The sequence below is a fragment of the Monodon monoceros genome, unplaced genomic scaffold, assembly GCF_005190385.1.
Source record: "Monodon monoceros isolate NGI ecotype Baffin Bay Population unplaced genomic scaffold, NGI_Narwhal_1 Super_Scaffold_18, whole genome shotgun sequence".
NCBI classification, from domain to species: domain Eukaryota; kingdom Metazoa; phylum Chordata; class Mammalia; order Artiodactyla; family Monodontidae; genus Monodon; species Monodon monoceros.
In genome coordinates this window covers 128,957,753-128,979,261 of record NW_021703774.1, presented here as the reverse complement: position 1 = coordinate 128,979,261, position 21,509 = coordinate 128,957,753, and the positions used below count along the sequence as shown (strand labels likewise).

The 21,509-nt window shown below is 39.9% G+C and overlaps 1 protein-coding gene across 5 annotated transcripts in view; it reads left to right on the top strand.

The window, feature by feature from the left end:
* Positions 1–21,509, top strand: part of NFIA (nuclear factor I A) — a 394,786-nt gene that overhangs the window by 317,790 nt on the left and 55,487 nt on the right. For 3 of the 5 annotated variants that reach the window (XM_029227546.1, XM_029227549.1, XM_029227544.1), the window contains exons 8-9: positions 8,644–8,822; positions 11,094–11,259. In XM_029227546.1, coding sequence (XP_029083379.1) covers positions 8,644–8,822; positions 11,094–11,259 — 345 coding nt within the window. The remainder of the gene's footprint in view (positions 1–8,643; positions 8,823–11,093; positions 11,260–21,509) is intronic. The other 2 variants (XM_029227547.1, XM_029227545.1) reach the window with 1 other exon arrangement.

Genomic DNA, 21,509 nt, shown 5'->3' with positions numbered 1-21,509 from the left:
TTTGAAAAAGTTACATAACTTTTCCTAGACTCACATAGGGAGTGAATGATTTCAATCCCAAAATAGTTGAGCTCTAAAAACCATTCAGACATATAATTTCCATTTTGCAGCAGCGGAAACTAAGGTGCATAGGAGGCTGACACAGAGCTAGTTGATACCCAGCCTGGGGTAAATCTTTGGTACCCTGACTTCAAACACTGGACCTATTCTTCTCCTACTTCCTCCCCTTGTGAGAAATCTACCAGCAGTAGGATAAATCCCTAAATCCTGTAGGGTGAATTCAGGAGGCTACTTTGAAACCTGTGCTTTAGTATCATGTTGCTCAGAAACAGGGGCTTGAACTGCAATGTATACCTGCCAGTTGGGTGGGGGTAGTGGGGGGAAGGCCGTGAATCAGTCATAGCTTTGTTTGTTGTGGGGTTTGTTTGTTTATCTGCTTGGTTTTGCCTTTTTTATTTTAAATGTCAGCCAGCAAAGACTCCCAAACAGCGCCGGTCCCAGGACTTGGTAGGCCTCGCATAGGCTAGAGAACCTCCACGGAGCTTACTTTTGAAATTCTCTTTTGCGGGACTGCCCTTCCAACAGGTCATTTGAGAATTCATTCTCTGCCTGTTTCTGTTAACCTCTGTGATCATCCAATCTATGGTGGTGGTTTTTTCCTTAAATGTTTTTCTTTTATTCATCTCTTGACTCGCAGTATTGCTTGCATATTACGTAGAAGCTCAAGTTCCCTTCATGGAACTGAAGTCTTGTCAACTTTGCGTAATAACCAGTCACTCTTCATATCTCCAATAATCACAGCTGTTCTGTGGCATTTGAATGCGTTGCACATTAGCCGTCATGGCAGCTTAGGGGATTCGTGCACAAGTATGATCTATTCAGAGAAGAGGTCCTGTCAGGACCCAAAGGCTGGGGCTCTATCTCACAGAGCTTGAACTGGCACATTCCCTCAGGGTTTTTAAAACTCTAAATATCACAGCCTTCCCAAAGGCACAGGCTCCTAGAGACTGAGTCCAGATATACCCTAGAACCTAATATCCCAGAAACGTTTAAAAAATAATTTCTTTTAAAAACCACATACTCCCGGGACTTCCCTGGTGGCACAGTGGTTAAGAATCCACCTGCCAATGCAGGGGACATGGGTTCGATCCCTGGTCTGGGAAGATCCCACGTGCCGCGGAGCAACTAAGCCCGTGCGCCACAACTACTGAAGCCAGTGTGCCTAGAGCCCGTGCTCTGCAACAAGAGAAGCCACCACAATAAGAAGCCCGCGCACCGCAACGAAGAGTAGCCCGCGCTCACCACAACTAGAGAAAGCCTGTGCGCAGCTACGAAGACCCAACGCAGCCAAAAATAAATAAATTAAAATAAAATTTTTTTTAAAACCCCACATACTCCCTTGTTTCACATTTTTTAGATTTCAGTGTTGTTACGTATGGATCAGTTGTATTGTTACTTGTAAATGTAATCCCAGAGACTGAATTTCATTGAAATTTAAAGCTAGATGAGCTTCAGCAACTGTTTAGTTCAAACTCCTCATTTTGCAGATGAAAGAACCAGAGGAGAGAAGTTGTCCACATTTAAAGCCAGGTAGAGACAGCAACAAAATTAAAACCCAAGTCTCTTTATCTAACTAGAAAATTTTCCTAAAAAGTACCCCAGAGCTTCTAAAAAACTTTTTAAGCAGTTAACATATATAGACTCTCTGATAAGCAACTCCCAATAACTAACACAGTGGGACATTTAAGGTAGAGATCTCCATTGTATGAGGCTATGACGAGGCCATGCTCAGAATCTGATTAGGTCAGAAGTGTACCTAGGTAGCAGGGGTCTACATGGTAAAGGGGGAGGTCAGGATGGACACTTAAGGATTATAGGTCTAAGTAAAAAATAGAGTCTAGAGGGAGATAGCCCCATAGTTCTAAGTTTCTAGGTTAAGTCTTAGAGTCTAAGATTTAAGCAAAGGTAGGGATTCAAGGTGTATTTCATCCAAAAAGAGCCTTTACAGTCATTGTTTCTATGGAATCTATGACTTTAACATCAAGGTTGCTTCTGTTGCTTTGGTTTTGCATTTTGTTGTTGATGGAACTTTTTTCAAGACCCTCATGTCATATCCATATTGATAGCTCATACTCTTTTATCAATATTTATGCACTCATTTGTCCAAGAGACAGATAGGCAACAGGTGCCTCTTACTCCACTGTTCCCTTCCCCCTGTGTATTCTACGATTTGAACAGGTCCCTAGCACATAGGAGCAAATTCCAATTTAGTCATTTCTCATCCCCATACCCATCCTTACCTATAATAGTATTACAAGTAAAAGAAGCTGTTTATTGATGATCACTTAACCGTATGTTCAGGAGCTGCTCCATATGCCTTATATACATTGTCTCATTGAATCCTCAAAACAAATCTATGAGGTGTAAGCCCCATTATACAGATGGCAAACTGAGAGAAGCTTAGAAACTTGAATCACAGCTGGAAATGATAGAGCTAAAATTTAAATCCATGTCTTATCTGACTCCAAATTCCATGGTCCTTATATCACTCTACTTTTCTTCTCTTCTCTTTCCTTTCTTTCCTTTTTATTAAACTATAGTTGATTTACAGTGTCCTGTTAGTTTCAGGTATACAGCACAGTGGTTCAATTATACATATATATACACATATATATATAAATTTATATATATATAAGTATATTTTTCAGATTCTTTTCCCTTATAGGTTATTACAAAATATTGAGTATATAGTTCCATGTGCTACACAATAGGTCCTTGTTGGTTATCTACTACTTTTCTGACTCATGTTTAATTTGACATGATATACACATGGATGTGGGAAACCAGCACATACACAAGGCATGTTAAATAATGGTGAAAAGGGACAATCAAAGAGTGACAGTGGATAGTTCGTGGAGATACAGATGGCAAGCAGGTTGCTTTGGAAGCCTTCAAAAAAGGTGAGGCTCTAGCAGAAAGGCCAGCTGGGACAAGGGTGCAATTTGGTAGGGAAGAGGTGGAAGGAACAGTGATTGTCTGGTGCACAACTCACAAGCAGAGCGTTGCGGGTGTTTGGAGGGTGAACAGGAATTATGTGGGTCTATACCAGAGGCCATCAAACTATGGCCCACCAGTCAAATCTAGCCCTCTTCCTGTTTTTTAAAATAAAATTGTATTGGAACATGGCTACACTGATTTGTTTATGTAATATCTATGGCTGCTCCTGCGTTTAGTGGCAGAGTCAAGTAATTGCAGCAAAAACCATGAGGCCTTCAAAGCCTAAACTGTGTCCTCTATGGCCTTTACAGAAAATGTTTGCCAACCCCTGGTCTAGACTATAAACCAGGGCATTTGAGCAAGAAAAGTCTTTCAAGAGCTAAAATTGATCTAAATTAAAATTATAAAAGACCTTGGCCTGCCCCTCACCCCTCTCTCTATTTTTTTTTGGTTAAAAACAGACCAAAAGATATTGGAATTTGATCTCTACCCTGAACCTCTACCTTAACTCAAATGGAATAGAATATATCAGTTATCTTGGAAATCTACCGTAACAGCAAGTTACTTTGTTTGGTAGCAATAATATAAAAATACTGGTGTTGTGCAAGTCATGTGATGTCATATATTTCTCTTATTTGACATACCCAGGTTCTTTTGCGTGCCTCTCAGTGATGTTAAAGATGTGTACTATATGTTTTGAAAACCTTGGCTTGAATCACAGGTTTGTTATTTAGAAAAGGTTCCACCTCCCAAAGGCTTGAAAACCATTGCCAATTCCTCGTTCCTTGTGTCTCTGTTAAAATAAATCCCATAACTCCAAACTTCTAGGCTTTCATAAATGGCAGGTCTGACTCATGCATGATTTATAAATTATAGCCATGGACCATTAAGATAGATTTCTCAGCTCTAGGTAGGCTATCATGGTGTTATATATTGTGGTTTTGAATTTCTGAAGAAGCAAACTGCGTAGTAGTTGACAACCCAAACAATTCAGGTTCCGTTTGCCCTTATAGAAGGCTTTTTTTTTTTTTAAAGCACATTTTTTTTCTTCCACTTTCTGCTCCTTTTAGAGCTCTGCCTTATTAAAATCTTTACTTTTAAATACGAGTAGTCAGGAGTTCTTAATGCCACCTTGTACTTTATGGAAATGGTTATTTTTGTCTAAACATCCTACGGCTGAAGACAGATGAGTTTTCTTCTAATGGTGCTAACAGAGCGAAACAAACATTTTGGAATCTCCCCTGTTGCCACAGTGTCAATTAACAGTAAGACTGAAGTTTCGCAAGTGCCAGGGCTTGGGAGTGGTCATTCATTCTGTGAGGGAAGAAGGCTGTGTGTAACGCTGTCTTAAGAGCACGCTGCACCTGAAGGAGGATTAGATTTTATTGTTTGCACTGCTCTCTTGAAAGCTTATCTTTGGAGCCTCCTATAAAAGAGAGACTAGGATCTAAGGGCTGGTGCCGGAAAGCAAAAGCTAACATGAAAAGAATCCAAGTCTCTGTCCAGTCCGTGAGAGTCTGCAGTGGTTCATGGACAAGAAATAAAGGAATTAAGGCAATGTCAGGGCTAAACAGAAGAGCATATTTCTCTTCTTCGAGCTAGAAATGTGTCCATAAAGCCTCTTCCCTATAGTGGACTCTCAGGCCGAGAATCAATTGTTGGACCACAAAAAGTCTCTCAACATACACAATAATACAGTAATGACCTTGACCTTCTCCTTCCCCAGTCTTAGTCAATTCTGCCTTAAAGAAGGAAGAATTTTTTTAAGTTAAAAATATATGTACTCAATCACATTGAATTTTAAACGCTTTCTCTCTCAAGCTAAAACCAGGAGAGTCCTTTAAATAATCGGGGCCACTGTGTGGGGTGGTAGGTGGGTGGTGTGCAAACAGGTAAACCAACCTGACTGACCTGCTTTCTTGTTTTTAAGTGTCCAGTAATATGATCATTTTGCAATAAATAACTGAGCCTATAGCTTTGGGAAATTCTGGGTCTCTGCTTCTTTAACTGTGGCTACTTTGTTCAGAATGTGTAGGCAGGGCCATTCCAGCCAAAGAAACCTGATCAAATTTCCTTCCTTCCCATCCTACTGGTATTCTTTGTGAAAAGCCCAAGCGGTTGTTTGAAACTAGTTTGGCCTCTGGTTAAAGTTTAAACTAGTAGTGAGATCCATCCAGAATGGAGTGTTTCTGACACTTTCTGCTGCTCCAGGCCTAAGGTACTAAGAGTATTAGACCCCAGAAGCAGCCAATTTTGTAGTGCCTTTTAATACACAAAATTGTATTAACATCAGCCTGGATACAGATGGATGCATTGCAATAAACTGTAACCACTTGAGAAAAGCCTTTATTGACTCGCAAGTAAATAATGCACATTTTAAAGGATCTAAATATGCATTTACATAATGTGCTATAATTTTTTATTGTGTCAACTACTCACACACACACATCCATAAGAGATGTTTTTCTGCGTCAAAAATTTGGACTCATACCATTTTTTCTGCATTGCATTAGCACCATGCCAGATTCACAATGGTATTTTCTCTTCTCTAGGGCCTGAGCTGACCATCTCAAAATACATTTAATGAATTTTGCTGATTGAATGATTTGTTGACTGATTTAACCCCAGTGACACTTTCTAAAATAATTTGCAACTACTTGGACAAAAACTTAGGCACACTGAAAACATCTAATCCAAGATAAAAGGGAGAAAACAAGAAATAGGGAAGGAGGAAAACCAAATTTAGACATGGCTGAAATCTTAAGTCTGAGCTTTAGAGCAATGGAAGAACCCAATGCAGTCTCATTGTTCAGGAAAAGAGTGCTGCTAGCAGGTTATCCAGAGAAATAGTGGGTATTTAATAATATTTAATAGTACTTTGTGATGTCTGTAACACAACTGTTTTCTGTTTGAAGAAATTAAAGCTCAGGATCTTGAATGATTTATATCCAGTTCCACAGTGGACTAATGGCTGAACCAGAATGTCCAAGGCATGAGAAAGTAGGGGTTGTGAAGGATGACCCTTCGCAGTGCAGACTCAGCACTTGTCTAATGTGAATCTACAGGCTAAATGATTTCCTGGTATTAATTAAGAATTAATTGATCCTTATAAATCAACCATTGTGGGATTAACTCCATATAGTACCATGTGTTCTTAGGTCTATGTTCAAATAAACTCTATGACCCAGGAAAAAGGTGAATAAATTGTTTTTAGTAAAATGTAATAAAGAAACTAAGGTCTACATTCAAGTTGTTAATTATTTTCTTTTACATATTTAACAACAGCAGCAACAACAGGAGGGCGAGGATGCTTATTAACAATTAAGGGAGGGATTCCACGGTCCTGTTGAATTGTTTCCTCTGTCAGGTTTCTCTAACTTTTATCTGTCTACTCTTTGCTCAAGTGAATTTTTTCCCTTGGGCAGCATTCTCTGCTGGCCACCACAATTTCATAATCTCACAATCATTCATCGCTTTCCATTGAGCACCTGAAGCATTGCCGCTTTATCATTAAAGTCTGCTTCCTGGGGGCTCTTGACAATGGAGTTGCCACCTTTGTGTTTGACATGCTGTAAAAGTTGAGTGTATCATTTTGTTGTGCTCAGTACATTCCCAGCCTCATTTGGGAGATGCCACATTCCATCTCTAACTAGAAACTATTCGGTCAAATGCAGGGCACTGGGTCAAAGCTTCTTGCTACCAGCAAAGATGACCGTACCATATTAGATGAAAAAATTCCTTGGGTTCTTTAAAGCACAATTTGCAAAGTAAGAGATGACCAGAGCCATTTAACTTTTTAGCTGCAGATTTTAACTCAGACAGTAATGGATTCCAAGATTTACCATTCAGTGTATGAAGCCCTAAGTTTTACCAGTTTTTCTACAAGCTCTCTGGCTGTTTGCCAGGTTAAAAATATTTTTTTAAGTTTATATTTATTTGTATGGTTACTTTATTAATTTCTGTACCACTCATATATTCAATCATTCATTGTACCATCAACAAATATTTACTGAGTGCCAGACACTGTTCGAGGGATATGACAGTGAATCATTAAATGGATGGAAAAGCTATTTACTAATATGGAGAAGAGAGAAGAGCCAGTATGAGGGGTGGAAGGCGACAAGAATTCTAGTTCGAATGGGTTATGTTCAAGATGCCCTCAATTATATGATTGAAGACAAAACTTTGTATTGTCTCAGTGTTGTATCCCAAGCCCATAGTAGGAGCCTTGGAATATTTTTGGATAGATTAAAGGTTGCATGAATGAAAGGATCCCATCAGGTCATCTGCAACGTATGGACTGGACTCTTGTTTCCACTCCAAACCCCTATTTCTACTCTTTAAAAACTACAGATGCCATTCTGAACCTCAGAGTCCTAGCCACTCTAATTATTAGTCAGAAAATGCTCCAGTCCTACAGATACAGTAGGGAACAAAAATCCCGTGTCCGGGGATCAATAGAGATGCATCCTTTTTTGACAGATGGGATGGTGGTAGAAAGTGTGGCCAGTCTCACTTAGTTGTTCTTCGTTTTATGAGTCACCCTCAATATTAGGAAAGTGTTACTTTCCAAATATTTGGGTATTCCTTTGTTTTCTCTTTGCAGGCCTTCTTGAGTTTAAAGATTTAAACTGCAAAAAGTAAAGGAAAAATAAATACTCCCATCTGCTTTTACTTGGCAGTTGTTTTTCTGGCCCTCATTGGGGAGTGAGAGCCGCCATCTCGGCGTTACTTGGTTTGAGTGTCTTCAGCCCTTCCCATGTGCTGTTCTTACCCTTCAGCAGGCTTCACGAATCACCCTTCCACTTCAAGGGCAGAAATCTTCCCAGGAAAAATTATTAAGCACCTCACATACGTTTTTTAAATCTAATGTAATCTTCTTCCTGTATCAGTGAAACTCAGCAGGGTTCAAATATAAGGGAATGATGGTTGTCTGAGCCTTTCATCAGTTTGTATGAGCAGAGGGCCAACAATTTAGCAGGGGTCACTGCCTACCTACTCAGCCTGTGGGTTCCCCTGCTATAACTAACATCTATGCGTTTCTGAGTTTGGCTTTGAAATGGCCAAAAAAAAAGGCAACATAAACCTTCTACGTAAAATGAGGCACCCAAATTGCATGGGTTCATTAAGTGATCATTTACTACAGACTTCAAAAAATTTCATCCTGAATTAGTCCCTAGAAATTTCCTTGAAAGGAGTATAAGAGCTTTAACAATGAATTATTGTCTATGGAAATCTCAGCATGAAAGGGGATCCATATGTGCAAACTAGAATTTGTCATATGTAATGTCAGTTAAATCAGGTCTAATCTACCAAATACATTTTTTATTGCCTGCTTCATTAAAAAGGCTCTTAAGGTAATGAATAATCTTCAGCTTCACCAAGGATTATTAATGCCTTTATAACTCATGTCCACTGAAAATAGAAAGACAGTTTGAAACTCTACCCTAATCTAGCCTCCATGTTTGTCTTAGAGCTTTAAGGAAGAAAATCTATCAGACCTCTCCAGAGTTAAATGCTGTCACACGAGCAGTTACTAGGAATTGGGTCAGGAGAAGAAATTTTAAAAGGAAGTTGAATCCAGTTTAAAAGCTGTGGCAAAACAAGTCTTTCTCTTATTAACTCTGATGTTTTCTTTTCCTACAGCAAGTCCACATGCGACACCATCAACTCTTCATTTTCCAACATCACCCATCATCCAGCAGCCTGGGCCTTACTTCTCCCACCCAGCCATCCGCTATCACCCTCAGGAGACGCTGAAAGAGTTTGTCCAACTTGTCTGCCCTGATGCTGGTCAGCAGGCTGGACAGGTGGGGTTCCTCAATGTAAGGAAACTTCCTTTTTTTTTTTTTTTTTTTTTTTTCAATTTTTTAGAAATATTAACCGGACGTAAAAATAACAAGGGAAGACCTTATGACCATGTGACGTTGTTCTCTGATGTCGTGTTGACTGACTGCAGGCAAATGTCATATTTATTCTAGATTGTGGGAAAGTTAACTTACTCTAAGAGGGATTGGCCAGGGTTTAAAAACAGTGTTTGTGTTAACTTCGCAACTGTCAAGTTTATGGATATAAATCATCTCAAGGGTGAACTGTGTAACCTTCTAAGGTCTGTGGGCAGATAATTCCACCTCATGCATACTAACCCAAGGGCTCACGCAGTTAACAAAATAGAAAGACCAAATAGTTTTAAATAATGATTTTGGGTGGTAGGGAGAGGTAGGGGGAGGAGGGGGCACAGATGTTTCAGATCAACTAAGTTGATATTTTTAAAAAATAGTCCTCTAACACTTTACATCAAGTTGACCAGTACTTGAACTCAAGATTCTAGAAGTAGTTTATTATAGTTTGTTATTTCTGCAAGTAGTTATCTTTCCCACTTATCTTTGTATAAAGCTAAATAGTATTCAGTAGTTTCGAATGGAGGTTTTCATTTTTTCTCAAATAAACCAAATCACAATTTGAAACAATATTCCTAATGTAAAAGGGATTTTTTAAAATCACAAATTTTATTTCAAACATAGAACCAAATGTTTGCAATGGATAGCTATATCCCAAGGCCAATAATAATAACAATGAATTGGAAATAATGACCACCATAAAGCCAAATGTGATTTTCCTTTTCTCCTAATAACTGTAATGAAGCCACAGATGGGCCATAATTATTATTGCCTAATTTAGAATATTATATCACACGACCCTATCACGGATTTTCTTCCCTCGAAGAAATACCTGATTCTGCATATCTGAGATAGAACAGGCAGCTTTGACTAATGTCTGGTGATGTGTTAGCAGATACATTTCTGTCTAGACAACAAATCAATATGGACCCTTTTTTCTTTTTGCTTGTGTATTCATTTGCTTGGCTTATTCTAAAGCATTCACTTATGGACTTTTAGCCCACTCAGAGATGACACACAGGCAAGTTTGCTGGCAAGAAAGCACAACATTCTGACTGTCAGATGAGATTGTCTTTGAGGAACAATACTAAATATATAAGTGAATGTTGATGAGGCAGTGATACTTCCTCTGCAGAATTACTAAGCTTAAACTTAAAAGCCTGGGCCAGCAACTGAATTTTGATTCAGGACTAGAGCCTAAATAGGAGCTGTTATTGTTGGTTGAATAGTGTCACTGAAGACCAGAGGCAGAAAGGCCACTTGGGAAGCCATGGAAAACTGAAGTGATCACCAGCATCAAGCATCTGACTTTTAAAATTTCTAACTCTTTTTTAGTAGTCCTGACATCATCCCATATAACTATCAAATGACCAGTTTTGCATTTTGATCAAAATTTTATAGGGTTTAGGGCAGGTCCTTCACAGGACTGTTACGAAAAACTCAAAAATAAATGGATTTTATTGCTTTCTTCAGAAGGAAACTTTTCTTTTGTTAAAGAGCTGTTACTTGGTTGTTCTAACATCAGGCAGCCAGATAAATATGACTCTTAAGGCATATGCTTATATAATTTAAATCAAAATTAGAAGTGATATTTTTCCTTAGCAGAATTTTGACAGCTGAATTCTAAAGTTTCTGTGCCTGATGTTATACAATATGTGAAAGAAATTTTTTATGTTCACTTAACATATTTATTAAATGTTATATAATATCAACTTTGAAGAGTGAAAATAAAATATTTTTTTAATCTCAATTGCATATTTAGGAAACTTTGTTATATCTGTATAAATAGACGTGATGGAACAATTCCACAATCTATAAAACACTTATATATTAAATCAATATTCAATAATCATGAGAATGATGACAAAAGTCACAGTTAATACAGAATCAAAACATACCAAGCAAAAGTTGGCAGGTCATTTTCTAGAATCAGATGCAAAGAAGGTCAGAGTAGTTCAAGAGGTAAGTTTAGGATGCATTGAGCATGTGTGCCTAAGACTGTACTTTTGTGGAATGCCTTAAGAACAACCCACAGCTCTTCATCCATATGCTCTTATGGAAGAATTCAAGTAGCTAGAATACTTAGTAATTTACATCAAATGTGCCTAAGGACTCTTTTGTTTTCCGAAGTGGCTAATGGTTCTGTCTGTGTCTTCTTTCTCTTGTGCGTGTTTTGTTTGGTTCCCACCCTGGCAGCCCAACGGGAGTAGCCAAGGCAAAGTGCACAACCCATTCCTCCCCACCCCCATGTTGCCACCGCCGCCGCCACCACCGATGGCCAGGCCTGTGCCTCTGCCGGTGCCAGACACAAAGCCTCCGACCACATCAGCGGAAGGAGGTGCAGCGTCCCCCACCTCACCAAGTAAGTATGGCTGAGATGCGGCGCCGGTCGCCGGTCAGGCTCTGCACACGTGAACGCACACCTACGCCTGGCCCCTCACTGCATAGGCTTCAGTGAAAGGCACGATCCCCAGCGAAGGCTGTAGCATGAGTTTGCAGAACCAAGACCAGATCAGAGCAAACAGCACTCTAGGGTGCTACCAGCCACATCAGGTGTGGAAATGACTGGGTGTTTGGGTGGATGAAATGGTGTAACTACGTGCCAAGGGCTGAAGTCAAGATATGAAGTATTAAATTTTGCCTATTATTTGAGTGGCTTTGAATGCTGTCCTCATGATCATCAAACAGCATCTACTTTTATGGATTCTTATTAGAAAAAGTTCCTCATGCTTCTTAGAGCCCTGCCTTCCAGTAACTTACAATCCGAGAGAAATGCATTTGATGAGGTACCAAGGTTAATGCAACTCATCCATCAAATAGAAAAAAAGTTTAGATCAAAGTAACCAATTCAAAGGTGTGTACGTTGAACATTCGCGAAGAATAAGAGCCTGGCAGAAGGTCAGAGCCAGTAGCCATGGCAGCTGCATGGCTAGGCTTGGCAGAGGGAGGAGATGGAAGATGAAACTGGAAGGAAAGAGAAAAGAAATCTTGGCTTGTCTCTGAAAAGTGTGGGGACATGTGATCAGACAGTATAGGATTTCAAAACCTTTTGGAATAATGGGAATCATTACTTGATGAATTAGAGGGAGAACAGCTCTCCTGATGTTTTAAAGATGACAGGGAATAGAAGTAGCTTAAACACATAAATTTGGCTTTTCTTAGTACCTGAAACAATGACTAAAAGAGTGACAGCTGGAGGCAGAGTTCCCAGGTGATGGATGGACTACCTGACCTTGACGGGGGTGTGATGACCACCTTCTCTAAAGCTTTACAGAGAGATCAAAGCACAGGAAAGAATGGGAACTGTGACAGTGCCCCTAAGGAGAGGAGGTCTTCAAGGAGGTGAGGCTGAATGCAAGGAATCTACTGAGGAAAAGATGAGCATAGACCATGAAAGAAGTGTTAAGATCAAGAACTTGAGCAGCAGTTATAGAAGTTGAATGGAGGAGAGCACAAGAAGAAACGTCTTATCGACATAAGCTTTGGGATTGGACAACCACTTGGATGAATATAGTGAAGGATGATTCAGACTTCTCAGCACTGGGGACATAATGGTATTGAGTATAGGACGGAAGGAGCCAAAGAGAAAAAATGAGCCTCTTGTGACACTGTGTTCATTGGATTTAATTTTGGTGACACTGAATCCCAAATGTCTAGAGTCTCTCTTGGGCATGGATGAGCTTTGGGCTATCTAGTACGTATTCACTTCGATAACACATGTAGCAGTGAGTGGCCCTGTGCATGGATTCTGGTTTCATAGCAAAAAGATTGAGGGTCTAGGGCCAATTTTGGGGAGGCTTACCTCTCTTGGTAAGAGGTGGTTCAACACTTTTCAACAAAGGAGAAAACTCTTGAGTGTCCAGTGACATAGGAAGCAAACTAGGCTTGCTCTAAGCATCTTGGAAGCTCAGCTTAGAAAAGAAGCTTCTGAGAAGCAGAAGCTCATAGGCCTGTCCTGCTTATTGTGTATTCATGTAACATCTTCAAAGGAGTCAGAGAAATAATCATCTCCAAACTCTATTTAGATCTAGTCACTGGGGATGTTGACTTACACATTGGCAGCCATGTGCTTAAACTGTGCTCTGTACATGCCTCTGGGTACCACTTTTCTGTTCATCTTCTCTCTGTATGTTCAGGACACTGGCAGAACCCTCAAAAAGCTTTGTTTAATGTTCTTTTTATTCTGTGTAGACATATCCTCACCTCCACCATCAATGTCTCATGCATCTGTAGTGCATTTTCCAGTAATGGGGATGGGGCTTTTCTGAGGCACTGTGGACGAGTGGAAATACCCTGGGCAGCTAGCTGTTGAAGTCTAAAGGATAGGGGCTCAAACCCTCACCTTTCACACTGCTAACTCTATTTCTCTATCAACCCCAGTTTCCTCATCTGTAGAACGTGGGTGATAATACCTAGCTGGCAGGGTTATGTGAAATCAGCCACGATAAGCACTACCACCAAATAAATTGGAGCACTTTATTATCTGCCAAAACTCTTACCTAGTGGAAGCCTCTAGGCTTGGCTAATGAAAAAATATTCCTGTAGGACATGTAGAAGCTACTCAATCCCTCAATCAGGTTGATACCTTTGGGTCCCTTCCCTGGACTCCACTCCATGGATTGGATCTAATGCCTTGTATAAAAAGATACCCATGGTCATCTTGTGCCCAGCCTCAAGCATTCTTTCAACATGATGGGAAGAAGTGTGGAGGGGGTCTGGGCAGATCCGGTTATGATTGCATGTTCATTAGCACAGTGTTTAGAGATTTTTGGAAAGAGAATATCAGGAAAGGGGACCCAAAGTTTGATATTTACATAATAAGTTGAAACTTACTTTTTGAATCCTAGAATTCTAGGAATTAGACAAAACAAAGTGTTCTACTGATGGCATAGAAAGGTTTTTATCATCATAAATCTTAGCCTTTTTGGTCTTTTCTGGGGTTTGCTGAATTCACAGTCATATGTTGTTTCACAGCAATTATCACCTGACCATCTTCTACTTTATTATTAAGACAGTGATATTCTGGGAAACTGGTAATTTATAGCATAAGAGAAGCCTCTCAAGTTAAAAATCTCAAAGCCTACCACATTGGGAAGAGATTTAAGAACCCCTGGAAAACAAATCCTCTTCCATGCCCCAATTTCTGAACTAATTGATAAATAAAATACAAGAAAAAAATCAGATGGAAGACTAGACTATAACCTCTACTATTAGGAAATTTATTTTTTAGCTACAGGCAAATGTGCTTCCTAATGCTGAAACACAAACCCACCCAGTCGCTGGCAGTGCAGGACCACCGCAGGCCTTCCCATGGGAGGGGGCTGCCCTCCTGTGTAGAGCTGATGGAGGTCCAGGTGGCTCTGTGCTTCCTGGCAGCACCTGTCTCCCTAAGGGAAAGAGGAGAGGAAGGGGTGGGACGAGTCACGTCCAGTGTCTACTTCCAATCGCTACAATAAGTGAGGGAGTGGAGAGGCCCAAGAGTGTATGGGAGGGAAGAGATACCAAGAGTGATGTAGCCCCTCTTCCTTAACATTCATCTTTGATAACTACCTTCTTTCATTCATTTATTCATCCTTCATATATTGAGTATCCGTCATGTGCCAAGGACTGTGTTAGCCCCTGGGGATACAAAGATGATTCATCCCTGCTCTAAAGAAATGTGGGATTTATTGCAGGAGACAGCTGGGAAACGGGTAGCTCACACTGACAACACTGGGACAGAGGTGCACATAGGTGCCACGAGAGACTTGGGAGGGATTTGGGTCCAGATGCGGAGCCTCAGGTAAGATTTTTTTGGAGTGAGTGACTTCTAAGCTGTTTAGTAGGAATATCATTCTGGTGTTTTACGTCTGAGAGAGAAGGTAGAACTTCTCTTCAGAAACCAGCTTGTGGGTGGAAGGAGGGGGTGTCTAAAATTGGATTACCACTGGATAAAAATTTAGAGCCAAAGTATCATTTCATAAATTCTGTGCTTTCTTAGAAATTAAAACCACAGGATGGTTGGATCCTGGTTATCTTTGTCAGTTTATTAGAGCTCAACTTTAGCGAGGAGAAACATCACAACAGAGTATTAAGTACAGATGTTCAGTATCCCAACAGTATGTCTGAAACTGAGGCTTTTTCAAAAACACTAACCGTATAACCTAGGACAGCCTTTCCTATTGAGGGGTTTAAGATGACTTGCAATAAAAAAAGATTTAAGAAATAAAAGTAGGAAATCATACCCAGGATCACCTATATTACCAGCTTTCCCGGGCCTGGACCCCCGTGTCTGTTGGAATAATACTTTGCTGTACACACTCTCATAGGTAGATTGTCGGGATGAACTGGGGTGGCAGATGTGCTGTGCTACAGACAGTTAAAAGTGCAAGACATCATTTTTAATATGCTCTTATAATGAAATACAAATGGATACCAGCCTAAAGCAGAATATACACTTTTAAACTAATCTGTTGCCTCTGGCACCAATAGGCAACTTTGCAGCTGTGGCCAGGAAAACAGGGTAAGGCAGATTTGGGGAGGGACATGTTTGCCTATAAAATAAATATGTTTTAATGGGAAAAATCTTTACCAGTGCCTTAAAAAACAGAGTAGCAAGGGTGGAAATAAAAGTTCTGCTGTCTCTCAAGGAGGACATTCATACTGTTGATTCGTTTGGAGAAAGATTGATATACTATGCCTGATCTCTTTAGGATACCATGACAAATAGAAAGGATAACTGGTAAGAGTAATTCACAATGGATGGGTTCCATTCCCGCTGATTAACTGGGTTTAGATACCCAGTGAGAGAATATCACTTCCTTCATTCATTCAATAAATAGTTATTGACCATCCACTATGTGCCAGCAGCGTTCTAGATGCTAGGATTCTGCAGGAAATGAAAGAGATAAAAATCCCTGATCTTGCAGAGCTTTCATTTTACAGAAGGAAGAAAGGCGATAAATAAAATAATAAGTATAATAGGTAGGAGTGATGTAAAGTGGTGATACATAAGTGCTACGTAGGAAAATGAAGCACAGAGGGGTTGGGATTAGTGGGGGTGGGATACAACTTAAATAGGATGGTTGGAGAAGGCCTGTCTGAGAAGGGGAGATTTGAACAAAGGTCTGACAGAGGTGAGAGGGTGAGCCATGAGACTGTAGAGGGAAGAGCTTTCCAAGCAGGAGGATCAGACAGTCCAGCCCACATGTTTAAGGAACAACCCGGAGGCCAGTGTGGTGAGAGCAGAGTGAGTGAATGAGTGAAAGTAGGGGGAGGCCAGGTCTGAGGGGTAATGTGGATGAATGTGGATGTGACTGGGAGATAGCGGGGGGGGGGGGGGGGAGGGCGTGGAGGAAGGAGGTTCTTATAGGCCATGGTTAGGACTTTGGCATTTTCTCTGAGTGAGATGGGGAGCAGAGGAGTGATACTGCCTAGGTTTTTTGTTTGTTTTATTTTCTTTTTGCGGAACGCGGGCCTCTCACTGTTGTGGCCTCTCCCGTTGCAGAGCACAGGCTCCGGACGCGCAGGCTCAGCAGCCATGGCTCACGGTCCCAGTCGCTCCGCGGCATGGGGGATCTTCCCGGACCGGGGCACGAACCCGCGTCCCCTGCATCGGCAGGCTGACGCTCAACCACTGCGCCACCAGGGAAGCCCACTACCTAGGTTTTAATAGGAACTCTTTGAAGGCTTTGTTGAAAATAGGTTTAAGGCAAGAATTAAAGCAGGAAGACCAGTTAAGAGGCTTTTTTAAAAAATCAGTACATATGATGAGTGTCTTCTACATGCCAGCCACTATTCTAGGTGCAAGGGATCCAAAAGTGAACAAAGCAGACAATCCCCTTCTCTTGTGGAGCTTAGCTAGAGGGAGGGGACAAACAATAATTAAAGAATAAGTAAACTAGTAATTTAGGGACCAGTAAGTACAATGGAGAAAACTAACACGGGGAGGGGAGGTGGCACACCATTGCAATAATGCAAGCAAGAGTTGCTAATGACCTGTACCAGCATCCGGGCAGTAGGGGTGGTGAGAAATATTTGAAAGGTAAAGCTGATAGGATTTACTGACACATTAGTTGTGGGTTGAGAAGAAAAAAAAAAAACACTAGAGAAACAGCAGTGACTCCTAGGTTTTTGAGCAGTTGGAAGGATGGAGTTGCCATAAAATGAGACGGGAAAAATTGCAGGAAGAGCAGTTCTGGGCAAGAGGTGGGGATCAGAAGTTTGGTTTGACCAAGTTATATTTGGAGATGCCTATTAGGTATCTTACTGGTGAGACCAATTATAATAACATCCTACCTACTGCAGTTCTTTGCAGTGTACTCAGTTTTTCCACATGTACCATCTCATTAATTGTGGAGGGACTCCTTTGCAAACATGTAATAAAACAAGTGGATATTCCTGAGAGTCCTGAGGACAACAGCTCCAGAATAGGAGAAATCTCTCATTACATTTGGGTCTGTTTGTGGTAAGATAATTCAGAATCCACTATTCATTTTCTTAATTGCATTGTAAGATTCAATTTTTTTATAATAGGTTGGCACCAAGAACATACTATAAAAATGGGCTTTTCCAGAAAAGAAACTGGAGATTGGCATCATAGCCTAGAATTATACTGAAAAGAAACACTTTTGAATTATGATGGAAGATAAAACATGCATATTTTCCTTTTTTAAATTACGAACACAAAATCTCAATTTAAAAATGCATAAAAGACTTATAAACAATTTTCTCCATGCCTTCTTAGCCATGAACTTGTGATTTTTTAAAACTAGAATTCTGTTAAATTAGAAGCATGTAATGACAAGTTCCCTTTTTTATTTTTATATCTCTGATGAATCTTGTATATATTCATTATATGAATGAGTTTGAACCTGTTAACCAGAAAGATAATAATCTGACGGGGATTGAAATTTCCTAGTGTAATAATTAACATATGTTCAATGCTTTTTGGTTAGCAAAGCTCTTTACACATGTATGTTATCTCGTTCCGTCTTCCTAAGACTCCTATGAGGTCAGGATTTTATAGACAAGGAAACTGAGATTCGAGAGTGGAGGTTACTTTCCCAAGATTATATAATCCCAGGGTAGCTTGGTACTAGCTCCTACTGTAGCCAGATTACAAAGCAATGGGACTTGAGTTTTGGTTACCAAGCAGCCACAACTGTCTGCTCTCGTCTGAAATTAATAACACAACAAACCATTGAGCTTTTATTAATGTGTCAAGCACTTTAAAAAATGTTTTTTATGTATTATCTTGTTTTAATCCTCACGTTAGTGCTATGAAGTACGTACTTTAAAAAGTAAATACCCTAACTGAGAAAGACAAGGCACGAAGATATAGGTATCTTTCTCAGGGTCGCTCAGCCAAGGGTAGCAGCATCATGACTCACACCCAGCCACTTTGAACCTGTAGTTCATGCACTTGGCCAGAGCATCCGGAGCCCAAAGTTTCCATGTTTGCAGTGAAGACCCTGTGGGAATAGTACAGAGGAAGATATTAGTGGTCATTTATACTTTAGTGTGGATTGGTTTCTGTTGCTGAGAGTAACTTTTGTTAGCAGGGAAAGGAAGAGAGTAGAAGATCTGGAGGGAGATAAGACAAAAATAGCAAAAAAGGTAGACAAACAGGAGCTATAGCTAAAGGCAGATTTTCTTTATTCCCCACTGCTCTCCAGAGCTTGAACTGTTGCTGAATGCTTAGGAGAATTACTTTCTGGGTTTTCACCCAAATAATGACAGCTCTCTTTTTCACCAATATGTTTTTATGTGTAAAACACACAATTTTAATCAGTAATTGAATTTAGAGCAAATCAGTGAATGATATGTCATATTTACACAATTTTTAAATGACTAAGGACTGTATTTCCTCTTTCAAAGAAGAGCCAGTCGATAAGGACAAGAAAGAAAAAGAAAAAAAGGGGGGGGGGCGGCTTCCCTGGTGGCGCAGTGGTTGAGAGTCCGCCTGTCGATGCAGGGGACATGGGTTCGTGCCCCGGTCCGGGAAGATCCCACATGCCGCGGAGCGGCTGGGCCCGTGAGCCATGGCCGCGGAGCCTGCGTGTCCGGAGCCTGTGCTCCGCAACGGGAGAGGCCACAGCAGTGAGAGGCCCGCGTACCGCAAAAAAAAAAAAAAAAAAAAAAAGCGGCTTTCTTTCACAAAAACAGTTTTTCATTACTGATGCCTGCACTAATTCCTTTAGTCTTTAAATTTTTTTAAAAAATTTACATTCAGTGAAATTCACTCTTTAGTGTACACTTCTATGAGTTTTATAACATCATAGATTCTTCCAGCCAACACCAGACAGGGTACAGAACAATTCTAAAGAACTCCCTCCTCTTTCTTATCTACACTTTCTTATCTACTCTTAAGTTATTGTCTGATGTCACTTAGTGCCAGGGAACTTATTTTACTTTGATCTCTCTATTTCCACATTGATTTTTATTCTTCTGTCAGTACTGCTACTATCCCCATTATATTTTAATTTTTTATATTCTTCTGAATTAGAAAGAGACCTACATAACTACAGTACTTTAGTATATGATAATAGTGACATTTCTTATTGGAAGAGGAAAAGGGATTATTCAGTAAAGTATATTGGGATGACTGAGTAGCTGTCCAGAAAAAATAAAATTCCTTACACCAAAATAAATTCCAGGTGGTGCAAAAAATATAACATAGAAATATTAAGCCTTAAAATACCAAGAAAAAAATAGGAGAAACTTTTTGTGGAATATTGCAGTGAGAAAGGCCTTTCAAATAATACCAAAAAAACAGAATCCATGAAAAGAAAACTGATAAGTTCTACTCTAAAAGTATTAAAAATGTATACATTGGAAAAAAACACCATAGACAAAGTCAAAAGACAATGATAAAGTAGGAAAAATATTTGCAACACCTGTGGCAGAGGGCTAAATTATGTAATATATAAATAGTTTTTTTTTTTTAACATCTTTATTGGGGTATAATTGCTTTACAATGGTGTATTAGTTTCTGCTTTATAACAAAGTGAATCAGTTATACATATACATATGTTCCCATATCTCTTCCCTCTTGCATCTCCCTCCCTCCCACTCTCCCTATCCCACCCCTCCAGGTTGTCACAAAGCACCGAGCCAATATCCCTGTGCCATGCGGCTGCTTCCCACTAGCTATCTACCTTACGTTTGTTAGTGTGTATATGTCCATGACTCTCTCTCGCCCTGTCACAGCTCACCCTGCGCCCTCCCCATATCCTCAAGTCCGCTCTCCAGTAGGTCTGTGTCTTTATTCCCGTCTTACCCCTAGGTTCTTCATGACATGTTTTTTTTCTTAAATTCCGTATATACGTGTTAGCATACGGTATTTGTCTTTTTCTTTCTGACTTACTTCACTCTGTATGACAGACTCTAGGTCTATCCACCTCATTACAAATAGCTCAATTTCGTTTCCTTTTATGGCTGAGTAATATTCCATTGTATATATGTGCCACATCTTCTTTATCCATTCATTCGATGATGGACACTTAGGTTGTTTCCATCTCCGGGCTATTGTAAATAGAGCTGCAATGAACATTTTGGTACATGACTCTTTTTGAATTTTGGTTTTCTCAGGGTATATGCCCAGTAGTGGGATTGCTGGGTCATATGGTAGTTCTATTTGTAGTTTTTTAATTAACCTCCATACTGTTCTCCATAATGGCTGAACCAATTAACATTCCCACCAGCAGTGCAAGAGTGTTCCCTTTTCTCCACACCCTCTCCAGCAGTTATTGTTTCTAGATTTTTTGATGATGGCCATTCTGACTGGTGTGAGATGATATTTCATTGTAGTTTTGATTTGCATTTCTCTAATGATTAATGATGTTGAGCATTCTTTCATGTGTTTGTTGGAAGTCTGTATATCTTCCTTGGAGAAATGTCTATTTAGATCTTCTGCCCATTTTTGGATTGGGTTGTTTGGTATTTTGTTATTGAGCTGCATGAGCTGCTTGTAAATTTTGGAGATTAATCCTTTGTCAGTTGCTTCATTTGCAAATATTTTCTCCCATTCTGAGGGTTGTCTTTTGGTCTTGTTTATGGTTTCCTTTACTGTGCAAAAGCTTTGAAGTTTCATTAGGTCCCATTTGTTTATTTTTGTTTTTATTTCCATTACTCTAGGAGGTGGGTCAGAAAGGATCTTGCTGTGATTTATGTCATAGAGTGTTCTGCCTGTGTTTTCCTCTAAGAGTTTGATAGTGTCTGGCCTTACATTTAGGTCTTTAATCCATTTTGAGCTTATTTTTGTGTATGGTGTTAGGGAGTGATCTAGTCTCATACTTTTACATGTACCTGTCCAGTTTTCCCAGCACCACTTATTGAAGAGGCTGTCCTTTCTCCACTGTACATTCCTGCCTCCTTTATCAAAGATAAGGTGTCCATATGTGCGTGGGTTTATCTCTGGGCTTTCTATCCTGTTCCATTGATCTATCTTTCTGTTTTTGTGCCAGTACCATACTGTCTTGATTACTGTAGCTTTGTAGTATAGTCTGAAGTCAGGGAGCCTGATTTCTCCAGCTCCATTTTTCATTCTCAAGATTGCTTTGGCTATTCGGGGTCTTTTGTGTTTCCATACAAATTGTGAAATTTTTTGTTCTAGTTCTGTGAAAAATGCCA